Source organism: Muntiacus reevesi, chromosome 5 (genome assembly GCF_963930625.1).
Source record: "Muntiacus reevesi chromosome 5, mMunRee1.1, whole genome shotgun sequence".
Taxonomy (NCBI): Eukaryota; Metazoa; Chordata; class Mammalia; order Artiodactyla; family Cervidae; genus Muntiacus; species Muntiacus reevesi.
This window is the reverse complement of record NC_089253.1, coordinates 17,891,076-17,918,330: the sequence shown is the minus strand read 5'-3', so window position 1 is coordinate 17,918,330 and position 27,255 is coordinate 17,891,076. Positions and strand designations below refer to the sequence as shown.

The 27,255-nt window shown below is 39.2% G+C and overlaps 1 protein-coding gene across 1 annotated transcript; it reads left to right on the top strand.

Annotated features, from left to right (window-relative positions):
* Positions 1-8,059: 8,059 nt before the first annotated feature.
* Positions 8,060-26,807, top strand: AQP11 (aquaporin 11). Its single transcript, XM_065937202.1, has 3 exons — positions 8,060-9,003; positions 16,939-17,055; positions 19,802-26,807. The coding sequence occupies exons 1-3, from the start codon at positions 8,385-8,387 to the stop codon at positions 19,879-19,881; spliced, it is 816 nt and encodes a 271-aa protein (XP_065793274.1). The 5' UTR covers positions 8,060-8,384; the 3' UTR covers positions 19,882-26,807.
* The last annotated feature ends 448 nt before the right edge of the window (positions 26,808-27,255 follow it).

The following is a 27,255-nucleotide window of genomic DNA, read 5'->3' as shown; positions in this document are numbered from 1 at the left end:
AGTGGTTTCACCATTGTAAAATATCCTCTGTGCTTATTCAACCCTCCTCCCCACTGAATGCCTACTGATCCCTACTAATTTATTTTCTGTCTCAATAGTTTTGCCTTTTCTAAAATGTCCTACAAGGACCTCCCTGGTGGTCCAGTGATTAAGAAACTGCCTAGTAATTCAGGGGACTTGGGTTCAATCTCCGGCCAGGGAACTAAACTCCCACATGACACAGACAATGAAGCCCATAGGCCACAACTACTAAACCCATGTGCCACAACTAGAGGATACATGCACTGCAACAATATCCCACATGACACAATGAAAATCCCATGTGCTGCAACTAAGATCCAACACAGCCAAATAAATAAATATATATATATATTTTTTTAAATGATAAAATGTCCTATAAGTAGAATCATACATTTTGTAGCCTTTCAGATCTGATTCTTCCATTGAGCAGTATACATTTAAGATTCATCCATGTCTTATCTTAGCTTGACAGATCAGCTCTTAAAAATTTTTTTTGTTTTAATTGTAGTAGAATACACATACAATTTACCATCTTGGGATTTCCCTGGTGGTCCAGTGATTAAGAATCTGCCTTCCAATGCAGGGTAAGCAGGTTCAATCCTTGGTCAGGGAACTAAGATCCCACATTCCATGAAGCAATTAACCCTGTGCACCACACTACTGAGCCTCACACCATGATTAGAGAGCCCAAGGGCCACAGCTACTGAAGCCTACACACTCTAGAGCCCATGATCCACAAGAAGCCTGTGTGCCATAACAAAGACCTATCACAGCCACAAAAAATTAGAGAAAAAAAAAAAAAGAATTTACTACTTTAACCATTTTTAAGTGCATAGTTTAGTGGTTTTAAGTACATTCATATTGTTGTACAACCCACCATCCATCTCCAGAATCCTCATTATCCTGCAAAACTAAAACTCTATGCCCATTAAACAATAACTCCCCATTCCTTCTTCCCTCAGTTCCTGGCAACCACCCTTCTGTTTTCTGTCTCTATAAACTTAACTACTCGAGGTCCCTCATATAAGCAGAATCTTACAGTATTTGTCTTTTTGTGACTAGTGTATTTCACTTAACATAATGCTCTCAAGGTTCATCCAACTTGTAGCATACATCAGAATTCTCTTTCTTTTTAAGGCTCAATAATATTCCAGTGTATGTTTATACCACATTTTGCTTATCCATTCATCTGTGAATGGACATTTAGGTTGCTTCTACCTTTTGGCTACTGTGAATAGCTCAGACCTTTTTCTCAGTGAACAGTATTCCACTGAATGGGTGTTTCTATTTAGTTGGAACTTTTTTTCAATTGTAGCCTTTTTACCTTATGACAGAGGCATGAATCCATGGAAGTTGAGCTGGAGGCTAATCTAAATGACAGAGATCATGATCCTTTCACCATTTCTTCTCCTTTCTGACAGTGGGTCACATCCTTGAATGAGGCTTGGCGACTCAGCTCTCTCTTAGGATGGTTTCTTTCCTAAGATACTCCAGGAGCCACATACAGAGTCCTAAAGTCCTGCTCCATCCGTCCTCCAGCAATGCTTGAATCCTAAGGAGATACAGTGTAGGCACCAGCTGGGACCCCTGCTAAATAGAGAAAATGGAAGCACAAAGCAGGAGTCATTCCTCAGTAGCTATTATAGACCAAACTGTGTCCCCTCCAGCCCAAAATTCATATGTTGAAGCCCTAACTCCCAGTCTGACTATATTTGGAGACAGGGACTTTAGAGAGGTAATTAAGGTTAAATGAAGTGATAAGGCTGGACCCCTAATCTGACAGAGCTGCTGTCCTTTCAAGAAGAGCAGAAAACACCAAAAATCTCTCTTTCTCAATGAGACTACAGAGGAAAGCCATGGGGGGATAGAGTAAGAGGGTCACCATTTACAAGCCAGGAAAAGAGATCTCATCAGAAACTAACCCTGGCACCATGAACTTGGACTTTCAGTCTTCAGAAATGTAAGAAAATAGACATCTGTTGTTAAAGTCACACAGTCTGTAGTATTTTGTAATGTCAGTCTCAGCAGATGAATACAGTAGCAAGGGACTTCCCTGGTGGCCCAGTGGTTAAGAATCAGAGGACACAGTTTTGATCCCTGGTCAGGGAACTAGGATCCCACAAGGAGCGCAGTGTAGTCAAAAAAAAGAAAGAAAGAAACAGGAGGATAGACTACTTTTGATAACATATCACTGAGGTAGAAGCAAAAAGATCTCACAGACAATTAATTATATGTAATAGAACACCAGATATTTTCCATTTTAAGATTCAATTATTGCTATGTGCTGTGCTTAGTCATTCATTCATGTCCAACTCTTTGCAACCTCATGGACTGTACCCCGCTAGGCTCCTCTGTCCATGGAGATTCTCCACACAAGAATACTGGAGTCAGTTGCCATGCCCTTCTCCAGAAGATCTTCCCAACCCAGGGATTGAACCCAGGTCTCCTCATTGCGGGCAGATTCTTTACTGTCTGAGCCACCAGGGAAGCCCAAGAATACTGGAGTGGTAGCCTATCCTTCTCCAGGGGATCTTCCCTACCCAGGAATCGAACCGGGGTTAACTGAAATGCAGGCAGATACTTTACCAGCTGAGCTACCAGAGAAGCCCAATTATTGCTATGGACTTCTCTAAAGTTATGTTTTGGATTTCTGGACCTGAAAGCTCAGTTTCTCTATACACTGGTGCCTAAGCAAATCTCAGAGACGGTTTTGGGTGAAATAGAAAAGGACAGCTTTATGACAGTAAGTCCCCTACATAAAAACAAGTTCTAGTCTAAGAGCACATTTTTAAGTCAAATTTGTTCCTAAGTCCAACAAAATTAGCCTAGGTACTCAACTAACACAGTTGGCTATATAGTACTGTATAGTAATAGGTTTATAATACTTTTCACACAAATAATACATAAAAAACAAACCAACACAAAAAATAAACATTTTTAATCTTACAGTATCTTTAAAAGTACAGTACAGCTGCATACAGCAGTGGCATTGAATGGACAGGAAAGAAGAGTTACTGACTGGAGGAGAAGAGTAGGCGGGAGATGGTAGAGCTGAAGGACTTTCAGCAATAGATGTAGGATAAACTGTAATTTCACTCATGTCTGACATTGATGGCACAGGTTCTGGTTCCTTACTGGATTCAATTCTATCTTCCCTCTTGCTTCCAGACGTTCTGAGCTTGAAATAAAGTTACTGTACTACTGTACTTTACACAATATTATAAAGTACACAAAAGCACAACAAGTTGTAGAGGACGCATGCATGACAGACATGTGAATTAACTTACATTACTGGGCATGCAAATGCATGTTCATATCTTTGAAACTTGCAACTTCAAGGTTTGTATGTAGGGGGACTTACTGTACTTTGCTAGGCAAAGGGGGACATAGCAGGCTTCTCCCTTGAAAAACATGTCACAACCTAGAAGGATTTGATCAGGAGTTTTATAATAATGCTTCCTGGTGGCTCAGATGGTAAAGAATCTGTCTACAATGCAGGAGACCTGGGTTCAATCCCTAGATTGGGAAGATCCCCTGGAGAAGGAAATGGCAACCCATTCCAATATTCTTGCCTGGAAAATTCCATGGATAGAGGAGCCTGGCAGACTATCAGTTTCTCAACAAATTTATCTTCCCTTTACTCTTGCCTCAGGTGGTTTCTCAACTGCTCCTCCCTTGATTAGCAACTATTGCAATCCGCCCTTGGGACTCAAGGAAGGTCATGGAAGCTGGAGTCTGGCCTACAAGAAATGAGGGACAGAAACAGGCCTCCATATCCAAGACCTCCACAGGGCCTCTCATGGTTTCATTTCCTCTACACACAGGAAGCAATGTATAAAATCTTGTTCAGTCGCTCAGTCATGTCCAACTCTTTGAGACTCCTTAATGTATAATAAGACAAAATTGTTTCGTATTTTATTTAAATAACTCATGGCAAAGATTATAGAGACTGTCACATTATAAATTTAGGACTTCATTTCTAAGAATCACCACTCAAAATAACTAATTTGTGATGGTTACACAACTTTGTGAATAGAATGTTGTCTTAGTCACTCAGTCATGTTTGACTCTGCAACCTCCTAGACTGTCCAGGCTCCTCTGTCCATGGGATTCTCCAGGCAAGAATACGGGAATGGGTAGCCATTCCCTTCTCCAAGTTATCTTCCCAACCCAGGGATCGAACTCGGGTCTTTGGTATGACAGGCAGATTGTTTACAGTCAGAGCCACCAGGGAAGCCTCATGAATAGAATAAAACCACTCAACTGTACACTTCAAAAGGGTGAGTTTTATGGTATGTGACTTATATCTCAATAAAAAAATTTGTAATAACTCTTTACAAGCACTTTATCTGTATTGTCTCATTCAGCCTTCACAACAAAACCCTTAGTTATCTACCATACTACTATGATGAGGAAACTGAAGCTCAGAGAAGTTTAATGATTTGGCAATTTCCACAAGATCTCATAATAAGTACAGAAAAGATGCAGACCTTCATTTTCAAATAGTAAATCCAGTGCTTTCACCACACGTAGTATTATGTACTTTCTGCCTCTCATTATTACTGTATTGCATAGACAAAGTGGTTAAAATGTGGCCAACACTGCTGAGGAAGCCAGACTCTCCTAATTTTCAAATCTATGGTAGAGTCATTCTTTCTCACGAAGACACTGGTCTTGGAACTGGGATTTTGAGATCTGAGTCTGCAAGATGCAGCTCTGTCACCCATACTGAAATAGAAGGAAAGTGGGCAAGGCACAATCTGTAAAAGAATGACAGAGTGTGATTGCACAGAGGTAAAGAATCTGCCAGCAATGGAGAAGCAGCAGGAGACATGGGTTCAATCACTGGATTGAAAAGATCCCCTACAAAAGATTCCCAGAAGGAAATGGCAACCCACTCCAGTATTCTTGCCTGAGAAATATCATGGACAAAGGAGCCTGGTGGGCTACACTCCATGAGGTCACAGAGTCAGTCGTGACTGAGGGACTAAACAAGTTCAAGATGGCTAACAAGTCAACTTCCACTAGACCTCGAGCCTCAGTATACATTCTTCATGACACATCAGCAAGCTAAACGACACACCCACCAGTGCCATGACAGGTCTGAGGCCAAACATCAACAGCCAAGACGTGGGCAACTACCCAGTTCCTGGAAATCCCTGCCCTTTCCCCTGAAATAGCTGGAATAATCCTCCCACTCATCAGCCTATGAAGTTACCCAACCTAGAAAAACTAACCAGACAATATTTCAAGACCACTCTTGGCCTTTTGAGATGGCCCACACTCTGTCTGTGGAGTGTTTCTCTGTAATCAAATCCACTTCTAACCTATCACTTTGTCTCTCACTGAATTTTTTCTGCAATGAGACTTCAATAACCTGAGTTTCATTAAGTCCTGAAACAAGGTGTCTGGTCTTAGTTGGAAGACCTTGGGTTTTGGCTGTGTTCGAGTCCTGGTCATGTAGGTAGTGTCCCCAAACTGGGTTTTGGCCAGGTTGGAGTCCCAGCACATGGGTTCAAGTCCCAACTTGAAATGAACGGTTTCAATATCAACAAACATTTATGCTGAAGGAAATGGGGTGGATTAATTTGTGACCTCTTGTTTCTGAAAACAGAGACTCATATGATGTGAAACCCTCAATCACAAGTAATTGATTGGGTTTATTTTGGTCTTGTTCTTTAATTAAAACAATGACCAAAGTCCTTTAAATAACGATGTATATTATAATGTTACTATAATTTCTAATAAAGTCCAAAAGACTAGTTTTCTACATGGTTTTTGCTAGCAAAAGTGAATTATCAGCAGAGCAGTAAACAAAATTGGCAACTACAAATTGGCACTTGCCATCTATCTCTATAAGAATTAAATCATGTGCTAATACAGCTGCTCATTTTCAACACTTCCTGAAAGTTTAGGGTGGCGAGAAAAAATGAGGCACCCTTTGCTTAGGGAAAAACTGGCAGAAAGGGTCTTCAGATAGTTAGATATTTTCAGGAGCAGATATTATGAGCCCAATTCTTATATCTCCTCATATCTACAAAAGCATTAAAATCCTTCATGGTGATGACTGCTCCTCTTGACCAGCAGAAACCTTAGACAAAAAATATGTGCTTGATTGCATGTATTCCCCTCTTCACCAAAATCACATATATGCTGACGCTCCCCTGCCTCTTTAGAGCAGTTTCTCAGAGCTGTCTGAGGTGCTGTCTTCTGAGCATAGCCTTCACTTTTCCCCAAATAAAACTTAATTCACAATTCTCACATTGTGCATATTTTTAAAATCATCAAAATATATCCACAGTAAAGTCAAGTGACTTCTAGTAAAGGGGAGAGATGAGAGGGTTATACTCACAGACGTGATTTGAAAGCAACTTCTTTCAACAGCAGTGACCAAACAATAAGTTTAAATTTACTTTAAATTGTTTCCCAGTCAGACACAAACACAGGAAAGAGGAAAGGACCTCATTTGTCTACAGAGTTGGTGTGTTTTCTGAAATGATTTGTTTTTCTAATTCAGGGAATATCTATCGGCACCACAGAAAATGTGACAGTTACAAAGAGAACTTTCACTAGTTGTAAACGGACAAATTGAGATAGGGAAACAAAGCTGAGGAGAACCGCCAAGAATACCTCCCAAGTGCTCTATCACTTGAAGTTCGGGTTAATTAGTCCCCTCATTTTTATTTCTCTCTCCCGTCTCTCCAACCTTAAGAAATGGGGACCTGTGGTCAACAGAGCCTGGGGGAGGCAGGACAGAAGCTGGAGAGTGCAGAGGTATCTGCACCCCTCTCCCCCAGCTAAACCATGATACCTATGTGTGCTAAGTGACTGTAGCCCGCCAGGCTCCTCTATTCCAAGCAAGAACACTGGAGTAGGTTGCCATTTCCTCCTCCAGGGGATCTTCTTCTTTTTTTTTAATTTGTTTTAATTGGAGGCTAATTACTTTACAATATTGTGGTGGTTTTTGCGATACATTCACACGAATCACCCATGGGTGTACATGTGTTCCTCCAGGGGATCTTCTTGATCCAGGAATGGAACCTGGGTCTCCTGCGTTGTAGGTGGATTCTTTACCACTAGCGCCACCAGGAAAGCCCATTTTGCAGAATACCAGGTAGCTCTAGTGGTAAAGAACCCACTTGCCAATTCAGGAGACTTAAGAGACGCGGGTTCAACCCCTTGGTTGGGAAGCTCCCTTGGTGACAGAAATGGCAACCCACTTAAGTATTCTTGCCTGGAGAATTCCATGGACAGAGGAGCCTGGCGGGCTACAGCCCATGGGGTCGCCAAGAATCAGACACGACTGAGTGACTTAGCACACACGCAGGAACGGTAGATGCCAGGCCTGAGGAATCGCAGACATTCCCTCCCAGCTGCACCCATAACGCGGCCATCCCAAATGGGCGAGCTGTTGGGAGTGGAAAGCGGTGGCAAGATCCGGTCTTTCAACTTTAAGCTAGAACTTATTGACCACCTTTTGTCTCCTAAGCTCTGTGCCATGGTGCCTCTCGGGTTTTTTTTTTTTTTTTTTTTTTAACAAATCCACGAGGTGAGTCGTGTGACCCACAACCTTCTGAGGTAAACGTTACAGGTGGCAGGTGGGGAAAAAAAACAACAAAACACCTAACCCAGTGGCATACCCTTCTTCACACAGGCCAAACCTTATTTCTCTGTGAAAGCCACGCCCCTTAAACCAGTACCCAGCCCCACCCTGCCCACGCCGCCCCACCCCCGGCCTCCACCGCTTCTCGCCTTCTCAGTCCTCCCAGAAATTAAAAATGAGGTGGTTGGCAGAAAAGCTCTTTAGGGGGTCTGGATTGCAGCTTGACAGCTTTACAGTTTTAAGAGCTGAAAAGTAAAACCCTCAAAGTTCTCATGTCAAAGCACCTGTTAAGACGCAGGGGGCGCGCGCCTTCCAGCTCAGCGCCGGGGACCCCGGGGCCCAAGTCTAGCCTCTCGCAAGGGCGCACGGGCCGTCGCGCGCATGCGCAGTGGCCTCCGGACGCGCGCCGTCCCTCCGCTCCCTGTCCCACCCGCGCCCGCTTCCAGTCCCTGAGGGAAACGGCGAGGGCGTGAGTCTGTCTTCTGCTGGCTGTTGGCCCCCTCAGACGGTGCCCTGGCAGAGCTCTCCTCGCGGCCCGTCGCCTCCCCTCCTCCCCGGCTCTGGCAACAAAACTCTAGCGCAGAGCCGGCGAAATGGGGAGGAGTCCTTCCGCGTGGCACCCCCAGGGCCTCCCGCTGGTCTGGAGTCGGCCCGCCCCGAGGGGCGTGAGGAGGGGGCGGGGCTGAGGACTTAGGACTGGGCCCAGAGACCGCCTCCTGCCGAGTCGGAGCAGGCAGCCCCGTCTGGTGCTGAGAGAGCCATGACCGCGCTCCGGGGGCTCTGGCCCGAGATGCGGGATACCTGCACCTCGCTGGGGCTGATGCTATCGATCGTGCTGTTCATGGGTCTAGCCCGCGTGGTCACCCGGCAGCAGCTGAACGGGCCCATGGCCCACGCCTTCGTCTTGGAGTTTCTGGCCACCTTCCAGCTCTGCTTCTGCACTCATGAGTTACAACTGCTGAGTGAGCAGGAACCCCTTCACCCCACCTGGCCGCTGACGCTAATCTACTTCTTCTCATTGGTGCATGGCCTGACTCTGGTGGGCACCTCCAGCAACCCGTGCGGCGTGATGATGCAGATGATGCTGGGGGGAATGTCCGCTGAGACGGGTGCGATTAGACTGTTAGCTCAGCTGATCGGTGCCCTGTGCAGCAGGTACTGCATGGGCGCCCTGTGGAGCCTGGGGCTGACCAAGTATCACGTCAGCGAGAGGAGCTTCGTTTGCAGGAATCCCATTCAAGTGGACTTGCCCAAAGCGGTCATCATAGAGGCTGTCTGCTCCTTTATTTTCCACAGCGCTTTGCTTCACTTCCAGGAGGTCCGAACCAAGCTTCGTATCCACCTGCTGTCAGCACTCATCACCTTTTTGGTCTATGCAGGTTTGTTATTTCCACAAAACACTGGGCACGTCCGCAGCTTCTATGACTTGAGACTCTTGAGTTCTTTGCCAGGATACTTTCGAAACTACTACGCTTCTTTGATGTCAATATTGGTATTTCCGTAATTCTAATCATTTTGCAGCTCATTCTTTACCGATAGGGTCCAACTATCGATCCTCCCTTCAGTGCTTACTTTTTAACACCTAGAGAAAGCTACTTCTGTGCTGAAACAGAGATCATGTGAGATACTGCCAAGGGTTCAAATATCCTACAGAGGGATTGTTGTAATGGTAGAGGGGAAAGATAACATCAGCTACCTCTTGCCCACTTGGTATATAGATCCTTGCTGAGGCTCTTGCTGAAAAATGATCCTGGGTTGCAAAAGTTCCTTCCAGTTTAAAGCACAAGCTACATGATTAGCTAGTAGTAAGAGTGGGAAGTAAAATTCTATAGTTCTATTTCTTAGTTATTTTACTACAAAATTACTTAAAATCATTTATTTCCTTTCTAATTCATCCTGAAATGAACTTTTAATGGCCTATCAAGGAAGATGTGTTTTAAAATCAGAACTTGCTTGAAATCAAAGATTTTTTAAAATAATTATCAAGAAAATTCTTTGCGGGAGACCCAGGTTCAATCCCTGGGGTGGGAAGATCCCCTGGAGAAAGGAATGGCAATCCACTCCTGTATTCTTGCCAGGAAAATCCCATGGACAGAGGAGCTTGTCCAGGCTATAGTCCATGGGGTAACAAAGAGTTGGACACAATTGAGTGACTTCACTTTCTTTCTTTAATGTATAATAGGGTGATCAATAAAAAATTCTCAAATTAAAAAAAAAAAAAGATTCTTGAGAAAAAAAATAATTCTTGAGAAATCTGCTTGATTTTTTGTGAATCATGTTTACCTTGACAGATCTCAGATATAGTGGATATTTTAAATAGGACAGGAAAATATTCTAAATAGGATAGGGAAATTTGAAAAGCAATGATGAAGCACATCATTTTAAATGACCATAACAGAATATTTTCACTAGAACTATATCTGAATTGTAAAATGTTTTGGAGGTAGACATCTAATAAAAAGAATTAGTAGTAAGACTCTGCCTTCTGCCCATTGAAAGGGAAACTATGAGTAGAAACAAACCTTAAGATAAAGACTTTTAAACATATGCTCAACTTCCTAGGTAAAATGAAAGACTTTCCAATCCATTTCACCTTCTTTAAAATCTAGTACCATCCTTTTTGTAGACTCAGATGGAAATAAGTGGTATAGGAAAGAAGGAAGGATATATGCATATTTGAGGGGTTGGTGAGTAGTTGCTTATTAAAATTTTAAGTTTGGACTAAAGCAGAAACATCCCTTGTATATGAACAGAATCATCGCTTGAAAAAGTTATGCCACAATTTAGCTCTGTACTTTAATTAGATGTGGTAAACATTTAAAAGATGTTTAAGGGACTTCCCTGCTGATCCAGTGGTTAATACTCCTCACTTCCACTGCAGAGCTGGAGGGTAGCTCAGGTTGGATCCCTGGTTGGAGGATCTAGACTTCCACATGCCCCACAGGGGCAGCCAAAAAAAAAGTTTTAAATTAATACAATGTTATACAGAGTTCCTTATCCCTCTCTTGATAATCTATAAGTTGGTATTCTTCCTGTTTTTGTACCGTTAATACCTATTTATAATTTCAACAATAATACTGTATATAATATTAGCCAGTATCTATTTTATAAGTAACAAAGATTTTGAGAGAAGGTAATATTTGAAATTATACATAAATATAAGGAGAGTTATTGGAAGACCCATAAAATAACAATTTAAGATATCCAGAAACGTTCTTTTCCTTCCCCTCAAATTACTGACATCGACATTGCTGAAATGAGGCTACTACTTGATGGAGGAGGAGGAGAGACTGAAAGGATCACTAGAGCAGTGGTTCTCAACATTCCCTCTGCATAAAACACTCCCTGGGGAGTGTTCTAAACATATTCATATCTGGGTACAGAGATTAAGATTTAATTGCTGTGGAAAAAACAAAATAAGATTTAACTGCTGTGTGAAGGGGCCTAAGCAATGGTAGATTTAAAATTTTCCCAGGTGATCCCAATATGAAACCAGGACTGAGAATCACTGCTCCAGTCTAGATGTTGCTGGTCAATTCATCATAGTCACTAGTCACATGTGATTATCAACTAAAATATTCCTCAGTCACAATAACAACGTTTCAAGTATTCACTAGCCACACATGGCTAGTGAGTACCATACTGGACAGTGATGAAAACTGCAGGGACAGAACCTAACAATTATTTATTGTTGTTTCAGAAATTGATTATTATGATGTTCCTTTTCTGCCAAATAAGGGAGATAAGAGTATTCACTGGGCAATGTGCAAGCATATAGGAAACTTATGAGTTTTGGTATTTAATCCTTACAATAACCCACTGATGAATAAATATACTATTCCCATTTTAAGTAAAGTGACTTGTTCAAGACCACACAGCTATTAATAGAATGAGCTGGAACCATGGTTCAGATTTATACTAAAGCTTATACTCATTTTATTATCAGCATTTCTACAGCATGCTTCTAAAAAGTAACAAAAATATATACATACAATTGAATATTGTTCAGCCATGAAAAGGAATGAAGTTCTGATAAATACCATAGGAATGAACCTTGAAAACATTATGCTAAGCAAAATAAGCCAGACACAAAGAGACAAATGTTATATGACTTCACTTTATATAAAATATTCAGAATAGGCAAATTCATAGAGTCAGAAAGTAGAATAGAGGTTACCATGGCTTGGGCAGCAAGGAGGAATAGGGATTTTTTTGTTTAATAGGTACAGTTTCTGTTTTGGGCAATGGAAAATTTTAGATATTGTGGTGATGGTTGAACATTATAACCAATGCCATGACTATACACTTTTAAATGGTTAAAATGGCATATGTTATATTTTACCATAATGTAACAAAATTTAAGTTAACAAAGGATTGTTACCAAATAAACTTAGCAAACACTGGATTAAACAGATTTTCTAATTTAAGACTCACAGAGTTTTACTATGCTACTGTTTATCATGAAACTCCAAGAGAAAGATATGGAACAGTTTTTCAAATATAGGAATACTTTCGTCTAGGAGTGTGTAGTAGAAGAGAACATAATTTGGGAAATGCTGCACTAAGTCATATCACTCCCCATTATTTTCTATGGATATAAATCATAACTTTAGGTCAGAGCTATTTAAATAGAGTGAACTGTTTTAGGACTAGCTCAGTGTGTATCTCATCAGGCAGACATGAGGACTTTGCAGGAAGGAGTTAAGAACGGATAGGGAAGGGAAGGCAGGGGAAGCATTAGCTAAGTCAGGAACTGTTACAAGTTACTTCAATATGTCAGTCTCTCTCTCTCTCTTTTTAACTTCTAAAATACTATTGGGCTTCCCTGGTGGCTCAGCAGTAAAGAATCCACCTACAATGCAGGAGACCACCAGCAATGCAGGAGATATGAGTTTGATCCCTAGGTTGGGAAGATGCCCCGGAGTAGGAAATGGCAACCCATGCCAATATTCTTGCCTGGAAATTCCATGGACTGAAGAGTCTGGCGGGCTACAGTCTATGGGGTTGTAAGAGTTGGACACGACTTAGCAGCTAAACCACCACCACCAAGATAATATTAGTACTGGTTTGGCTAAGTTGCATCTTGGGATATTTCTTTAATCACTTGCATTTGAGGATACCCAGAAGTCACTAATACAGGTCATATTCAAAAGAATGGATTATTTAAGCTAATAGAACATAACTGTTCAGCAACATAGCTACAGGCTCCTTGGATAGCCAGTGACTAAGCATCTGATTGCATATTTATTGATTTAGCACGCTGCACATTTGTGCAGATGGAGGCCACTGATGCCTTTAACACTTATGTATTTATTGGCTTCCCAAATAGAGAAAAAGCTTTGTTATTTATTAACATATTAGAACTATAAAACTATTAATGCAAATTTCAAGCAAATCTTCCTTTAGGAAGATTTAGGTTTGGGGAGAATTTGGTTCAATGACTAGGATAAGAGAGAACTGCATAAATTAATTAGATATTGGAAAAAATCTATTTTACACATCCAAGTAGGTTGTCTTTCTTACTGTACCCTGTTCATTTCCTTTGCAGAACTTTTCGTTATATACTTGTTTTCTGACGTAATGCCTGTCTTCCTCCACCAGACAGTAAGCTTTATGAGTACAGAGACTAAAACTGTTTTATTCATTATGAAATATAACCAGGACTTAGTATAGTGTCACCTGTTACAAATAAATACTCATTATTTTTAGAAAATAGTCTATTCACTTAAAAAAAATCAAAAGAAATAATACATATCTGGGTATTCCATATTTTATGTATAAGAGCTTCCAAAATAAGCCTAATAAAATGTCCAAGGTAACTGCACTTTTACTCCATTCAGGAGCTTTTGGAATCCTTCTAAGTCATGAAGAATTTGGATAGATTATTTGTCAAAGAAAGAAGCTAAGTCCTTTATGTATATTTTACCTTTAATATAACCACCATATGAAATAGGTTCCAATCTACAAATGAAAAACAGCTTCAAACAAGGGACAAATTATTTTGTTTTTGTTTTTCTCATGCCAGTATAATACAGTGGTAAAGAGCATAAGCCTCTTGGAGTTGGACTGTGTCCTTAGGAGAGATAATTTAGGTCTGTTTCCTCATCCTTAAAATGGAGAATAACACTATCGCTTCAGACTATCATGAAAAATAATGTACTTCAAGTTCTTCCCACAGTAACTGGCACAGATGTCTGGTCACTGGAAAGGGTGATTCCATTTATAGATTCCATTTATAAATTAGTTAATTGACACTCTAGCTTATATACAAGACTTGCATGATTTTAGTGTCATTCTGCCAGAGAGTTTGATTTGCTTTAGGACTACTGAGAAACGTAAGTGCCTATAATTACCACATTTGGAACTCCGTCCTTTGACTGTCCTAATTTCACCAAGTTCACACTGTCCTCTGAGATTCTTAGCAGCCAGCTGGATCTCCCTGTTGATACCTCTTCTTCAACAGGTGTTATGGCTTCTTCCCTCCAGACATCAATACATAGTAACTAATTTTTCAGTCATTTTCTCCAAGTTCTGTGCCTGATGGATAATTCTTACTTTTTAAATAATTCATATTTAACTACAAAATACATGAATGTGTTCTTTTTGTAAAAAATGGAAACACTACCAATGAGACTCTTTTTTTTTCCCAATGAGACTCTCAATGCCTTTTGATTACCATCCTTCATGCCAGTCCCCTTTCCTTCCCTGCCTCCTCTTCTCACCAGTATAGTCCTCTGTGCGTGCATGTCCTTCCAAACTCTTACATACATTTATTATACATATTGATAGGACCCTACAGAAACAATTATATGTGAGTTCATATTAAGATGAATCATACCTTACTTTCTGCAGTTTATGTTTTTTTAGTGGTGTGGTTCAATGATACTATCTTGGATATCTGTGTTAGTAAAGAGATCTTTCTTATTATTTGAATACTGAACAGCATTCCAAATTAATAATAAAGTTATCTATTTAGCTATTTTCTTATGAATGAACAATTTAGGTTTTTCCCAGTTTGTTGCTATTATAAATAAACAACCTTGTGTCTACTAGTATACAGGTACCAGTAATTCTCTAGGACAGTGGTTTTTCAACAGAACAATTTGAGCAACGTCTGGGAACATTTTTGTTTGTTACATGGGGGAGATGAATATGCAACTGACATTTAATGGGTCAATGCTAGGAATGCTAAAAATCCCACAGTGCATAGGACAACCCCAACAAAGAATAATCCAGCCTAAAATATCAAAGCCAATGCCATCTTTTGGACCTTTTGTTGACACAATGGATTTCTAAATCAGTTAACTTATGCTTAATGCTTAAAATAACAATTTTTTTTCATGATTTTGTGGGTTAGATAGGAAATCCCCCTGAGATCATATAGCTGGACAGTTGGTTTCTTTGGAAAAGCAAAGGTGCTTCACTAGTGTGTCCAGCAGTTGGTTCCAACAGCCATCTGAGATACCTCAGTTTTTTTCCTTGTGGCCTCTCATCCTCCATCAGCCTAGACCAACTCATGTACATGGTCAGCACATTGTTCCAACACAGCAAGGAGTAGAAGCCAATGATGGATTTATTGAGACCGGAACCTAGAATTCAGTGTTGCCCCTCACATTCAGAATTCACACAGCATCACTTCTGCTGCATTCTATTTGTTAATGCAAGTTGCAAAACCAGTCCATACTCAAGAAAGAGGAACAGACTTGTGCATCTTAGGAGAAGCAGCATCTTCCAAGTTACACTGAGCAGAACTGGTGATGGGAGGATTAGAAGACAAAGAGTATGAAGTAACTGGGGTTTTAGAGTGGTATAAAACCAACTGGTAGTGTTCTTAGACCTAATAAAAACACCAAAGACCTAATGGCAATACTGAAGCAAACTAATTATGAAGGTAATGGTTGTCTATTGATAAATGCCTTAAAAAATCACAGGTCACTTGTATTATCACTGCACATATTACATTATATTTTATTGTATAGCCTGTGTGGAAAGATCTGTGTGAGTTCTTACCTTTCTGTTCATGGTGTTCAGAATGTAAGAACTCAATAATTTTTTGTGGCATTAATTTGAAATGACCACACACTAACCAAATAATTCTGCTGGCCCCTGGCAGTTGCAGGCTTAACATTCCAGGATTTGACTATTCAAGAGTAGTTCTGAAGGTCCATGATGTGATGTCATTTATAATTGCTGAGGCATGAATATGAATTGTGCTGTGGGGCTGGAATGCTAGGAAAAAACTCTTAGCCATGGAGTGAACTCAGTTCATTTCTCAACATCTTTATCTCAACACAGCTTCAAGGTTTTCAGCCTGTCAAGAGTGAAATCTTATGAAAAGGTCACTTAATTTCCAATTTTACTTCACGGCACTTTATAAAAACAGTTAACATGCTCTTGTGGCGTGTGTCCATGTAAAATTTGTAAAGATCTTTGATCTGTTGCTGTGGCTAAGTTAGAGGCAGATGAGTGTGCTCAAGCTTCCACATGGAACAACCACCAGAAATGTCTCTATCTCAGGGATACAATCAGGGTATGTTCTGAAAAGCTGAGCCAGAGTTTTGGTGAGTACCACTGGACAGTCAGTCCAACCTCTTTCGCTTTTCCTCACTTGCTGTGTGGCCACAGCTATAAAATTCCTGGGCCCCATCTCAGAGAGAGACCCTGAGTGAAAAGCTGGACCCTAAGTCCTGAAAAGCAGGCAACAGTTAGAATTTGTGCTGATCTTTCATGATTACTCAGTCACTTCTTTTTTATTAAAATTTTTTTCTGTAACCACTTTATTGAGGTATAATTCACATACCATTCACAGTCACTTCTTTAGGGCTCTGTTGACAAGTAAAAGTGGAATCAATGATAATGCTTTGGTCTATTTTACTTTTTGTTTCAACACCAAGGTTATTTCTTTTCAAGAGGATCCTGGGGTATTGTGCCCATTTTAACAACATTTTCATTATATTTTTATTAATTCAAGTTGATGAATGTTAAGGGCAGCCAAATCTGTTTTATAAAACTGTAGGAATACTAACAGAGCAGGTTAACTTTCAATGTGTATTTCATAATATACTATAGGAAAAGCACTGGATGAAAATTCTTAATGTCATTTGTCCTCCTGCCTTTTTTCCACCTGGCATATTATAATCTATAATCTATTTTTATATTCTATAATATTCCAGGTGATTCTTCAAAGGAAAATTACAGAATAAGAAAACTTAAATACCTAAAATAAAAGTTTTATTTAGTAATTCCTGTATTTCTAGTTACAAGAAAATGTAAGATATATGGTTTGGTATCATTCTGCTTAATATGTATTACAGGAGGAAGTCTAACAGGAGCTATATTTAATCCAACTTTGGCACTTTCACTGCATTTCAAGTGTTTTGATGAAGCATTCCTTCAGTTTTTTATAGTATATTGGCTCTCTCCTTCTTTAGGTAAGTATATTTTTATTCAATATGATGAAAAGATTAGAATATACTAAAATACGATATGGAATGTCACTGTAATATGTCAATTTTCAAAGCCAGAGTAGGAACAAAAAAGAAAACAAAAAAGGTATGAAATATTATGCCCAAAATAACATTTTATTTTGTGCAGTATCCTTTAAAACTGCTTTTGTCTTCAAAGAAACAAGTTAAGGATAGTAAGTTTGAAGTTTAATCTCTCTTTAATATGCTCTCAGATATGAGGGCAAAGAAGTGAGGATTACTTCCATTAAAAAATAATCTTTTTTTTGCTAAAGGAATTTGTTTTTCAAGTTTGTGAGCTCCAGATAAAATATTATTTGGCTCATTTGACCCATTTTGTCAAAGAGCATTTCATGAAACAATACAGAACTATAATAAATGTAGTTTTAAAATTTTCCACAAATTGCATTCCCATTATTTCTATCTGGGTCAGATATGTAAAACTCTTCTTCTCAAATAGGTCAAAGAACACAAAAAAGTTACAAAATAACTGTAATCATGATATGCATATCCTTATATAAGTTATCAGCATTTCTTGATTTTGTTTAATCATCTGTTTTAAGCCTGACTGTAATTCACAGCTGTAAATGAATATGAGGATAACTGGCCTTCTATTAGTTCATTCTTCTTTTTATCCACAGTTTGCATTTTGTTTCTTGTTCCTCATTTTTGTGGGGGGGAAAAAAAGGGCACAGGGAGGGGAGGGTACCTACAGAAGAAAACATTGGCATAACAGGTTTGAATAGCCATGACACTTTACTCCTCCCATTCACCCTCCAGTCCTATCATTTAGGAATTTTCCTCACATTTAGCATCTGTTATGCTCAGTAACATCTATATTAAACATGAAGAATATCAGAAAGAAACTGTATTTTAAGCTGCTAATAAAGGTAACTTTTTTTCATCTATTCATTACTAGTGTTTTCCAGTAACTTCTTCAAAGATAGATTATCTGTTCTTGATTTTTAAGAAGTAAAAAAAGGTCACTGAAGTTCACAAAGAAGTTAAAAAGGTCACTAACTGGACAGGTCTACTAATTTTTTATTTATTTATTTGGCTGCACCAGGTCATCGTTGCGGCACATGGGATCATTGATCTTCATTATGGCATGTGGGATCTTCTTTTTTCCAGTCATGGCATATGGGATCTAGTTGTGGCATGCCAACTCATAGGTGCAGCACGTAGGATATAGTTCCCTGACCAGGGATTGAACCCAGGCGCACCCTGCCACCTCCTCCAAATTAATAAGATGTTAGAAATGTGACTATAAGGGTGTATATAGAATTAATTCTCTAGCTTATACATTTCATATAATGAAAATTAGTAGATTCTGTTTGATTCTATAAAATTGCAACTCCATTTTTATAAAGTTTTAAACGTAATATCTTATTTTCTGGCTCTAACTTTATAAAGAAAATGTCAAATTTTGTGAATTAGATTGATTCTGATTTTTTTTTTAATCTAAAGCTTCTGGTTGCAAAACAGACTCATCTTTTAAAACTTTGTTAAGTTATCCAAATATTAGCCAAACCTTAATTTCCTCTTATCAAACAGGAGTAAACTATCAAATCTGCATGTGGTAAAAACACATTCTTAATCTAAGTTTAACTGATTTAGAGCATTAAGCCTACCTTTAATCAACCCTGAATATTCACTGAAAGGACTGATGCTGAAGCTGAAGCTCCAATACTTTTGGCCACCTGGGAAAAGGCAACTCACTGGAAAAGACTCTGATCTGGGAAGGATGGAAGGCAAAAGGAGAAGGGGGCGGCAGAGGATGAGATGGTTAGATAGCATCACTGACTCAATGGACATGAATTTGAGCAAACTCCAGGGGACAGGGAAGGACAAGGAGGCTTGGCATGCTATCCATGGGGTCACAAAGAGTCTGACACAACTTAGTGACTGAGCAACAAGAGAGCTTTAAACCTACACACCTTAAGATAAAACCATTAACCGCCACAGACTTCTCTTTTAGACAGTGACTTGAGTCCCATGGCTAAGTCCCCTCTGTCTCTGTTTCCCACTGAAAAATTTTAAATCTTTAATATAAAAATGTTTTTAAATTACCTATTATACACATGCTAGATTTATCTGAAATGACCTCAAAAATGAAAATTTACTAATGTGATTTTTAAAAGCATATTTATATACAAGTTTTAAAATGTCAACTGAAATTTTTGTTTCAGAAACTTTGCTTAATACAGTTCTAAAAGCTATTAATGGTTGAGATTAAAATGGGGACCCAAGTCGAGTTTCTCACTTAGCAAGTCAGTAATGGAGCTAGAAACAGAACTCCAGATCTTTCTATTTATCCTTTGAATTCATTATTTAGATCCTACTGGTTTTTCCAAGTATGTACTGTTTTTAATGATTCATGGTTGAAGAAAAATCATGTGAGAATATTAGACTTTAAAATATCTACATGATGGAACTTCCCTGTGGTCCAGTGGTTAAAACTCAGTGCTTCTACCATAGGGGGCATGGGTTTGATCACTGGTTGGGGAACGAAGATCCCACATGTCATGTGCTATGGCCAAAAATAAATAAAATATCTGCACATTTTATGTAGAACTGATGTAGCTAATCTTTTAAACACACCTCTACAAATCTCATGGTAAATAATTATATATAATCTTAAATTATAACCATGGATCATAAACTTCTTAAAGATTATATTGTTTTATTTTACTATTTACTGTTTGTCTTTCAGGTATATTGCTGATGATTTTGATGTTCAATTTTTTCCTCCCATGGCTATATGACAACCACACAACTAATAAAAAGCAGTAACTATTCTAAAAGACTCAGACAATTACAGGACAGTCAAGCTGGATGTGATAAAGATTTTATCACCTAATATTCAACACTGGTTGCACTGGATTCGTCATTATTATCCTCCTTTGAAGAAGCTGCCTTAGAGTTTTCATCACTGGAACTTAAAAAAAATTACTGTGAAAATGAAGTATCCTGTGTTGCTCAGTTAAGGCTTGTTCTTTCAAGTGTATTAAATGCTGCTAGAAAAGACTACATTAAGTATAAATCTCAAGTGATAATTGTTAATTTTGATGAAAAACTTGAGTACAGAGTGAGAAGGGAAGGGAAGATGATGGTGGGACCAAGAAAGAGTATGTGTATCAGGTGTCATCTGAACGAGCAAGATTTTTAACCAAAGTACAACCAGTCATGCTTACAGAACTGGACAGGGATACTTTTCAGCCACTACCTCGAACAATGATACCATCAGCAGTGTCATCTTTCGATAGGAAAGTTGCTATTAGAAGTAGATATCTACTGATACTCAAGGGGTTTCCTGAATTTTAAATATATTCTAATCTAAAATATTTTCTCTAAATAGGCAATTTCAGAAGCTTTAGGCAAGCTGTCATTCTTTAACAGACTTTACTAAAGCACTCATACAAAGTTTAAGCTTTTCACGTTCTCATTTGATTGTAACAGCTACTTTATGAAGTACGTAGGGCATGTATTTTTAATATCTGTTTTATAGATAAGGAAACTAAGTCTGGAAGGGAGTTTACTGCTCTGCCCAAGGTGAAACACAGTCAAATACCATCTTTAGTCTTCCACTTCAATACAAAAATATCTTCTCAGTCATCATTAAGACTAAAGGAACACTGAAGATTTTGAAGAAACATTAAAATTTTATAATGTTACAGTCTGTTTTTTCAGGCTTAAAGAACCTTCAAGTTTTCCTCTATTAGAAGCTTTCTTTTATTAAAGTTCAGGCCGTTAAAGGCTAAGTATGTTTTTCTTCAAAGGAATTCCATCATCAGGGTTAGAAATGAAAGCAAAAAGAAAGAAAAAGTGGGGGTGGGGGTGGGGGGATGAAATAAGATCTGTTTGAGTAATAATCAATTAAGCAACTGATAAACTTCCAGGTGATTTAAGTGCTGCTTGATGATCGGCCTGTGATAGTCACTCTCCATAAACGTGCAGACTGAACTCAACAGCTGCAGACTACCCAACAAGGCAGCCAGTTTGAGGGTCATGGACTTTGACTCTTGAACTTAACAAACACAGACATAGTAGTTTCTATTTTAAAAAGCAGAGTTCATAAAATTGCAACAATGGCTAAATGGAATTTCTGACATGTTTCATTTGATCTGCACAGTATTTCAAACAAGTTAGCATTTGTAATATTTTTTTAAAACACAAAAATCCACAGTTCTAGCTTCTCTTGAAAAAAATAAAAAAGATGAGTCAGCATTAGGCCTGAATTCTGCTATCACAACCACACAATATAACTGGTCCCGGGACTTCCCTGGTGGTCCAGTGGCTAAGACTCTGACCTCCCAATGCAGGGGGCCTAGGTTCGATCCCTGGTCAGGGAACTAAATCCTACATGCCTCAACTAAAGATCTCGCATGCCACAACTAAGACCCAGTGCAGCCAAATAAATAAAAAAGACTGGTCCCTTTAAAATAATCCCTTGCCACTCCCTATGTCTTCCAAACATGAAGCTGAATTTCACTTGTTTCATGGCTTTTTCCATACATAATTTTTAAAAATTCATCTGTCTTTATCATGAGACTGTGGTTTAAGAAAACTGAGTATTAATTTGTGAAAATACCCAGCTCTCTAAACTTCACTTCTCAGAATTAGAGGTTATAACTTCTGATGACATGATTTGCCCCTGCAGCCCTCTCAAACGGTAGCTTAGCTCTGTTCTCTGCTGCCTCTATTAATAACGTCATCAGACCATGCCATCTTCTACCTAGGTACTCCTTACTGCAATTCTATCTACTGTATCTATTCTGTCTCCTGTACAACCCCCTCAATTCCTTCTTGATCTTTTGGGAATATAGTTCCTTTCTCACTCATTCTCTACACTACTCCAGTTACATTTGCTGGTAATTTCAATACTTACAAAGATGATCCTTCCAGTATCTTGGCCTCCCACTTCATTGGCTGAACTTGAAAGGCTCTCCAGTAATTTTTCCTTTCTCTTCTGCCTCAGCTACAAATTTGGTCATAACCTTGAGCTTGTCATTACCAATAACTCAGACTCCTCTCTGACCTCAAACACCTCTTTCCCCAACCACTAACCCCTCTCTCCAGCTCACTTCACCCTACTTTCTTTATCTCCAATGATACTGTGAACCCCCATGGGGAACTTGGGTCCATTGATACTACCACCTTTTCACATCTCTCTCCCCTATCAATTACTTTCTTCTGAAGCAGCTTAAATTACACTCTTACATAGAATCTTAATTCCCTTGTTCCTCTAAATCCTCATACTCACATGGCTTAATCACAATATAATTAATTCCAACTGTCTACTTATTCCATGCCTGCCTCCATACATGAAATACAAGAAAAACTGGATAGCAGTAGGACAGTTCTTTCAAAGACTTTTGCTATAAACAAAGAAAATGTGGGTGGTATCTAAAGGGGGAAATTGGATCAAGAATTTCTTTTTTTAAGGTAGGAAAGATATTGGCATGTTTACATGCTGAGAGGAATGATGCAGTAGAGAAAGTGATGATGTCAGAAAGGGAGGGGAGACTTCCCAGGTTCAGTTTTTAATAGGTAAGAAGATAAAAGCAAGTGCGCAACTGAAGGGGCAGGCCTTAGCTAGAAGCACACACAGATGGTTCATAGTAACAAGACAGAGGGGAAGAATATATGGGCAGAAGAAGAGTTAGATAAGCAGATGTGATGATGTGAGTCTGAAAAAGTTCAATTTTCCTCTTCCCATTTTTTTCTTGAAGCATTCTAGTCAGGCCTTCAACTCCACCATTCCACTGAAATTCTTGCCAAGGGTATAAATGACTTTAATGTTGTTAAGTCAACGTCTCATACTTCTTACCTATCAGCAGCATTTGCTAGTTTATTGCTTTCTCCTTGTGAATCACTTCACTTCCCCCAAATCATTGCCTTCTTAGTTTATTCTTCCTCCTTTCCTCCAAACTATATGATAGCTTCCCAGGGCTCAGTCCTCTGAGATCTTTTCTATTTCTACTTACTCCCTTGGTAATTTTACCCAATCTTGTGGTTTTATAGCAACTGTATCATAACTGCCAAATTTCTATGTCCAGCTTATACAACTGTCCTGAACTCCAGACTCATATCCATCTGTATGTGCAACATTTATACTTTGTTGTCTAATATATAACTCAATACATGCAGCTCTAGTTAATTCAAATTGCAGAGTGTATCCATTCTATTGGTGGCATTTGTAGTTATTCAATATTAAATCAATGCTTCAATAAACATCCTTGTGCACATGTGTTTTTCTAGGGTAGTAGGCTTTCATACTTTTCATTATGGCCTACCAGCATAGTTTTGTCAAGCCTCCATCTACTTACTCTTGCCCAAATTACTGCAATAATTTCATGTTTCTATTGCGTGATCCTATTAAAGCAATCAAATCATGCAACACCTCTCTATTTCAGACTGAAAGGCAGATTTCAGACTGATTTAACTATTACAAAACTGTTGGTGTAAAACACTAGTGTGCTGGGAAAAACTGCATGTGAATCAGTGTGATTTCTGGGTATATGGACAGTACTGCCCTATCTTAGCAATCATTCATGAGCTGGTTCACATTATTTAAAAACACGCTATAGCAAAACTGTATTAGACTGCTAGGGCTACTACACTTGACAGCATCCTACATAAGGAATAATTCCACAACTTCTTGCTTTTAAACGCACACAAGATTCCACAACTTCTTGCTTTTAAAAGACACCATAAACAAAATGAAGACATGTCACAGACTAGGATTATGGAGAGTCTAGAATATATAAGGGACGGACAAGTAAGAAAAAAAATTAGGCAAAAAACCATAAAAGAGTCAAATGTACAAAGCAGAAAGGTGTTCAATCTCACGAATAATCAGGAACACGGAAACTATAATCATGATGAAACTCTATTTTCATATTCATCAGGTTGGCAGAAATTCAGAAGGCTGGCAATATAAAAAATTGATAAGGATAGAGAGAAGGAATTAATCTTACTTCCTAATGGTGGAAACTATTACTCTAAATAGCCACAATCGTTTTGGAGAACAGTTTAGCAAAATCTAGCAGAGTTTAAGATTTACGTACTTTAAATGATGTTTTTTGGGGGGGATTAGCAGAAATTAACATTTGTGAGTCCTGCTGGTCAGAAAGGTACTTATTGCAGATGTAATGAAATGAAAGCTACTGCAACAAACACACACACATGCATACAAGTGTAAGACATGCATAGGAATATCTGCTGCGGCACTGCTTTAATAATGAATAACTGGAATCTTAAATGCCCATCACGAGAATAAATGAGCTGTGCTAGAGAGCTGCCTGTATCAAACTTCACAAAAAGGACATCTCTTTGGACACATCTCTATTGGCTGCATCTGGCCTGAGTTGTGGTATGTGGATCTTTGTCACATGGGACCTTTCACTGTGGCACATGCATTCTCTAGCTGTGGTGTGAGGGCTCAGCAGTTGCAGCTTGTGGGTTCTCTACCGGGCTCAGTTGTTGAGGCATGTGGGCTTAGTTTCTCCATGGGATGTGGGATCTTAGTTCTCTGATCAGAGATTGAACCCGCAGTCCCTGCATTGCAAGGTGGATTCTTAACCACTGGAACACAAGGGAAGTCCCTGCCCATTCTGGACTTAATGCAACTATTACAGTGCTAAGTAGGAAAAACGGCAGAAAGATTCAACTAGTAATAGTTACAAAACATGCAACCCAATACTATGTAATGTTTACAGGATATATACACATGGAGCAAAAATGCAAACACATAGTTATGATAAATACCAAATTTGGGATACTGGTTACCTCTGAATAAATACCAAATTTGAGACAGTGGTTATTCCACTATTTGAGATAGTGGTTACAAAGGGAGCTTTAATTGTATGTGAGTTATGTTGGTATGTGTTACATTAGTCTTTTTTTAAACTGAAGTATAGTTGCTGCTGCTGCTGCTGCTAAGTTGCTTCAGTTGTCCGACTCTGTGCGACCCCATAGACGGCAGCCCACCAGGCTCCCCTGTCCCTGGGATTCTCCAGGCAAGAATACTGGAGTGGGTTGCCATTTCCTTCTCCAAAGCGTGAAAGTGAAAAGTGAAAGTGAAGTCGCTCAGTCGTGTCCAACTCCTAGCAACCCCATGGACTGCAGCCTACCAGGCTCCTCCGTTCATGGGATTTTCCAGGCAAGAGTACTGGAGTGGGGTGCCATTGCCTTCTCCCGAAGTATAGTTGAGAACAATGTTATTTTCATGTGTATAGCATAGTGATTGTAATACAGATTATACTTCATTAAGTTACTGCAAGATAATGGCTATAATTCCCTGTGCTATGCAATGTCCGTGTTGCTTATCTACTTTTTACGTGACATTAATAGCTCATATCTACTAATCTGATCTCAAATTTGTTCTGCCTCCATTTCTTCCCTTTGGTAACCACAAGTTTGTTTTCTTTATCTGTGAATCTGTTTCTGTTTTGCATATACATTCATTTGTATTATTTTTCAATTCCACATATGTGATATCATACAATATGTTTTTTTCCTGATTATTTCACTAGACATAATATTCTCTAGGTAACATTAAGTCTTATTAATATGCCAAAGATATTTCATCACAAATTATTTATAATATTAGGTAATAACTAACTTTTCCTTTACCTGCAGAGTTTTGCATTTAAACAATGAATGACAGTTATAAATTTTCTAATTTTGTGAAACTCTAAACTGTTTCTAAACTCTAAACTGACACACAGGGACTTTCCTGGTGGTCCCGTGGTTAAGAATCCACTGTGCAATGCAGGGGATGGGGGTTCAATCTCTGGTCAGTGAATGAAGATCCCACCCTCCACTGGGGGAACTCCCGTGAGATCTGAAGCCTGTGAGCCACAACAAAGACCCCACATGCCACAACTAAGACTTGACATAGCCAAGTAAATAAATAAAAATAAATGACAATATGAAGCCCAGATCCCTATTCCTCAGATTAAAAAAAAATACATGGAGGAAGGAAATAGCAACCCACTCCAGTATTCTTGCCTGGAAAAATCCATGGACAGAGGAACCTGGCGGCCTGCAGTCCGTGGGTTACATGACTGAGCACGTGCGCCTGAGGGTTGAGGGAGATGGGTTGGTAGCAATAAACTGGTAGAACTAAAAATAAATACAACTGTGGGGGGACAGATTAGTTTTCTGGTAACGCCATAACAAAGTACCATAAACGAGGTGGTTTAGAATAAGGGAAATTTTCTCACACTGGAGGTCAGAAGTCCAAGGTCAAGACGTCAGGAGTCATGACCCCTCTTAAAGGCACTAGGGAAGGATCTATTCTGGACCTTTCTCTTAGCTCTGGCAGACTCAGGCATTCCTCTGCTTGTACACGCCTCACTACAGCAGTCCATCTTTACATGGCTTTCTCTCTGCCCGTGTCATCTCTGTGTCCAAATTCTCCCTTCAGATAAGAATGTGACCCTCCAGTAATGTTAGATTAGGGCTCATCCTAATGACATCATTTTAACTTGATTACCTCTGTAAAGACCTTATTTCCAAATAAGGTCACACTCCAAGGCACTGGGTGTTAGGACTTCATCTTTTTGAGGGGAGACAACTCATGAACAGGGAAAAAAATTCAAGTTTCCCTCCTACCTCTGTCCCTACCTCTCCGAGAAATAACTTTCTCATGTATCATGTATATGCACATGACACATATAATCCCCACCGTAATTAATGGACCTTGGAGCTTACCGAGTATTGGTACACAGGGTCCATTTTTTTCTAAGGGATATAGTTTTCCATTGTACAGAGGTACTGTAAATAGTTCACTCAGTGGGAGGAGGGTTTCGGACAGGGGGAGGGGGGAAACTCATGTACAGCCATGGCTGATTCATGTCAATGTATGGCAAAAATCACTACAATACTGTAAAGTAATTACCTTCCAACAAAAACAAATAAATTAAAAAAAATAGTTCACTCAGGCTTAATTATAGACATTGAGTTTATTTTCCGTCTTTTACAAATAAAGATACTATTCATATCCTTGTGCTTAGACTTTTCCTAATGTGAAAATTTATCTTTTAAATAAATTCCTTTAAGTGAAGTTTTTGGGTCTCTCATGGGCATTTTATTTGTATACTCAGCAAGTGGTCTGGATCTTTTTTTTAGTTGGAGGACTTATGCGCACTTTCAATTTTG